The sequence below is a fragment of the Physella acuta genome, unplaced genomic scaffold (genome assembly GCF_028476545.2).
Source record: "Physella acuta isolate Inbredline_101_S28 unplaced genomic scaffold, ASM2847654v3 ptg000976l, whole genome shotgun sequence".
NCBI lineage: Eukaryota > Metazoa > Mollusca > Gastropoda > Physidae > Physella > Physella acuta.
Window position 1 is genome coordinate 79,981 of NW_026732493.1, and position 4,136 is coordinate 84,116.

Sequence of the window (4,136 nt, forward strand, 5' to 3'; positions counted from 1 at the left end):
TCCTCTATATCCGCAAAAGTCAAAAGTAACATAATTGGAGAATATCTTATTAAACTGTGCATGCTGAAGTTAATGAAATTGATTCGTACTGATTTTAATAAAGCACAGATGCGACACATATCTCCGTCTTATAATACTATTCAGCGGATTATATGTTTATCTTATAATACTATTATATATAGATTGATTAATTTCTTTTATCACATATTATTAACATTTTCTTTAAAACAAACAACTTAATTTTTTTTAAAAATTCACGCAAGAAAAACATTTGTTTTGTTCTTGATAATGCAAGCGCTATTCCAATAAAATATGTTTAGTTGCTTCCACATCGATATCATCGTTTTCATTTTACAGTTACTCTGCACTTTTGTGTGTTTGTGTGTGCCTATGTATTTATGTGTACACCTTTAGTATTGTATGGTAAGGCGGGGTCGAGTCCGGGTTAGTTGATGTGTATGTTGTTGTACAGAGTGACAAGGCTAACAAGGGAAGCGACTGGTATAGTCAGCCAATCACAACTTGACCCAGACACTGTGATGTCAAGCACATTCAACTAGGATAGAGGTGCTACAAGCTGTGTGGTTTTGTTGTGAGACATACAGAGGGCGGCATCACAAGAGAGATAACCATCGAGATGGCAACTCACACAGTGTTAAAACTTATCTGCATTTTTTTATTGACTCGTCTTTCTACTAGCAACATACCAGGTGGGTAGAATGTGCTTATAAATCAGCCGAATATAGTTTATAATCTATGTAAGTTTAGAGATACTATTGAATTTAAGCATCTAATATATTTTTAAAATGTTAATAATATAAAGGTTTTATTTCAATAATAATAAAATAATAATACTAATAATTAAACATATAAATAATATTAAAACATATCACACAAAGGGACTGGGTCCTAGAGTGGTAGAGCTCTCGACTGCTAACTCGAAAGTCTCGTGTTCAGATCCTGGGCTTAATTTTGTTGGATATACATGAGGTTATGCAGTTTTGATGGTTTCCTGACAAACTATTGGGAAACAAAGGCGGATGTGTATACTTCTGACCACACTATCCCCCCGTGTTTGTTAAGGTTATTAAAACAAATTAACTAATCTTTATCTGTCCTGAAGTTTCTTTCGTGGCTTTAAAGAAAGAATGATGTTTCTAACACATATTATAGTCACACATTATACAGCATTTCTTTGTTTACCTGCAGCTAATTCCATCGACCAAACAGACCAGTATCACCATACTCACCACTCGCATGATAAGTGCCCTGGTCACCTGATTACGTATAGAGACACTTGCTTCTTGGTGCCTATAGAACTCTACGTCCGCTGGCATTACGCGGTGAAATATTGCAAGACACACAAGATGGCGCTGTGGGAGTTCCAGGGATCGATAGAAGAGCTAAAGTTTTTGATAACAGTTTTTGGGAAAATAAAGTTTTGGGTCGGATTTTACAGAACACACACGGGTAAATGGTAAAAAAAAACTAGAACTTTTATTGTAGGCACATAAAAGATAGCAGGGATTGAGTTAAATTGGACGCCTTGAGTAAAAAGAAAACAGGGAAGGTCAACGGAGACGCGGATGTATTCAGCTCAGAGGCAGGACTGTCATGGAGGATTGTCTGGTAGATTGCCGGAGACCGACAAAAGTGGAGGGATGTTTCTGTGGCGGCAACTTGTGTCTTGGGCTAAGAAAAGTAAATCATGATGACATATTAGAAAGAGCTGCCTTGCGTATTGATGAAAATACATTTCTACATATACACAATGAACATATGTATTTACCAATGCGTTGATAAATATATGTACACTGCATATATAAACATATATATATATATATATATATATATATATATATATATATATATATATATATATATATATATATATATATTATATATATATATATATATATATATATATATATATATATATATATATATATATATATACATATATATGTTTATATATATAAACATATATATATATATATTTATATATAAATTTTATCCCCATAACAAGTAATGTGAAAAAAATATTATTATAGGTGAGGTAATGCCACTGAGCCATCATAGCGGGAACCTCACGTTGACCACGGCAGACATCAACGAAACTAACATTAGGCAATGTCTTACCTTTAAAAATGTCCCAGGCTATTTTGACGATAGAGACTGTGATGAAAAAAATACCTTTGCCTGCTCTGGTACGTAATGTGAAAACAATTTCATATTTTTTTGCATTAGGAAAGCATGTGAAAAGCTGCAATTGACTTAGAACAAGTGACAGAACCTGTTGTAAGCATGTTTAACATAATCAAGGAACTCAACCATCGACAATTCAAATCAATGCTTGAGGATATGGAAGTAGATTATCAAGATGTAATCTTGAAGATATGGAGGTAGATTATCCAGATGTAATCTTGAAAGACAGCAGGTCAAATTTGACAGACAACACGTCATTTTAAACGGTGAAGCCCTCCGCTAAAATGGCTAAGTGGCTCTCAAGCCAAAACAATTGCCCTCCCCTGTGCTAAGTTTAAACTAAAATTGATTTCGTAATATCTACAAAAGTGTTAGTTGATAAAATTTCTTTTGTATCTTCATAAGTATACATTTAATATGTTGACACTGTGTCGCGAAAGTGACACGAAGCTCGTATTATAATAAAAATAAAACCATATTTAAATCAATACATTTTATTTTAGTAAAGCTTAAGGACATATTACACACGAGAAAACCTAAGGAACAGAACCATCCATCTGATAGTAAGTAAATTGTCGCAAGTTCTGTAATGATAAAAATGTCAATGCTAATTAAAATCAGCAGTGTAGCTAATTGTGTTCGCAGTTGTCCACATTAGTAAATCTATGCAGAAACAACAATTAACTTTGGAACTTTGATAAAATTAACTCAGTACACACACACACACACACACACACACACATATATATATATATATATATATATATATATATATATATATATATATATATATATATATATATATATATATATATATAAATATATATATATACATACATACATACATATATATATTTATATATATAATTATTTATGTTTATTTATATTTACATTGATATTTGTATTTATAAACTTATTTATGTAGCCGTATTGGCATAACTAGTATTTTTTTCTACTACAGACTCGCTTCCAGTTACTATACTTCTAAGTATTGTAATAGCTGTAATGGCTGCTTTAGCATTGATGGCAGCGATTTACTACAGACGTTCAATCAACCTTAGGTTCAGGAAAGCTATTTTTAGGCACTCTGTGTTTTCAGACCTGCAAGAGCAGTAGTATTATATATATATATATATATATATATATATATATATATATATATATATATATATATATATATATATATATATATATATATATATATATATATATAACATATACTTGCTATAACTGTAAACATTTTATTTACTTTAATTGATTTATTTTTAATTTTACTTAATTCTTATTTGTGTTTTGACCAGCTTCTATTATTAACATGATAATATGTTCAAAGTTAAATCAAAACAACTGCTAATATTTTTGTAACTCAACTCTTGATAATTTTACCGGTTTAAAAAATAGTACCAATAAAATAAGTAGCTCAGTTCTTAAAGGTATGAAATAAAATCTCATTAAATTATTTTCTTTTGCGATTTTTTTTACTTTAAGATACGTTACATGCTCAAATTGAAAGTATACAAAATGTTAACAATGACAAATATTTGTGTAGCATCTTGGTCACTTTCTTTAATTTATTTCCATTAACTATTTTAAAATGCACTTTAATAAACACATGTACTAAGATATGCTTTATTCAGCTACAAATGAATTATTAGCCTTACTTACCAGTGGCGGAACTAGAAAAAAAGGGCCACCCCGCAAAAAAATATTTTTGGGCCCCATATATATCCCCCCCCCCCGCATTGCGGGGTCTGGCGGCACTGTAGTTCCGCCCCTGAACTGAATAATTTAGTCTACTTCAGGGGTCTCCAAACTTTTCAGTCCGAGGGCCGCATTAACTATCAAATTTCAGTTCGGGGGCCAGTTTCTTCCAGACATGTCTTTGATTTTTTTGGGCAAAGTTCCTCAGCCAACACCATCTAACGTTTTTT

The 4,136-nt window shown here is 31.5% G+C and overlaps 1 protein-coding gene across 1 annotated transcript; it reads left to right on the forward strand.

Annotated features, from left to right (window-relative positions):
- The first annotated feature begins 542 nt into the window (after window positions 1-542).
- On the forward strand, window positions 543-3,648 carry LOC131954156 (uncharacterized). The gene is made up of 5 exons (XM_059317689.1): window positions 543-710; window positions 1,210-1,470; window positions 2,052-2,207; window positions 2,709-2,768; window positions 3,167-3,648. The coding sequence occupies exons 1-5, from the start codon at window positions 638-640 to the stop codon at window positions 3,319-3,321; spliced, it is 705 nt and encodes a 234-aa protein (XP_059173672.1). The 5' UTR covers window positions 543-637; the 3' UTR covers window positions 3,322-3,648.
- The last annotated feature ends 488 nt before the right edge of the window (window positions 3,649-4,136 follow it).

What these genes read in the sequence shown, in the direction of transcription:
- LOC131954156 (XM_059317689.1), top strand. Translation starts at nt 638, where the DNA reads ATGGCAACTCACACAGTGTTAAAACTTATCTGCATTTTTTTATTGACT. An exon ending in ATTTTACAGAACACACACGG is followed by an intron (nt 1,471 to 2,051) that starts GTAAATGGTAAA and finishes ATATTATTATAG; the next exon opens with GTGAGGTAATGCCACTGAGC. An exon ending in ACAGAACCATCCATCTGATA is followed by an intron (nt 2,769 to 3,166) that starts GTAAGTAAATTG and finishes TTTCTACTACAG; the next exon opens with ACTCGCTTCCAGTTACTATA.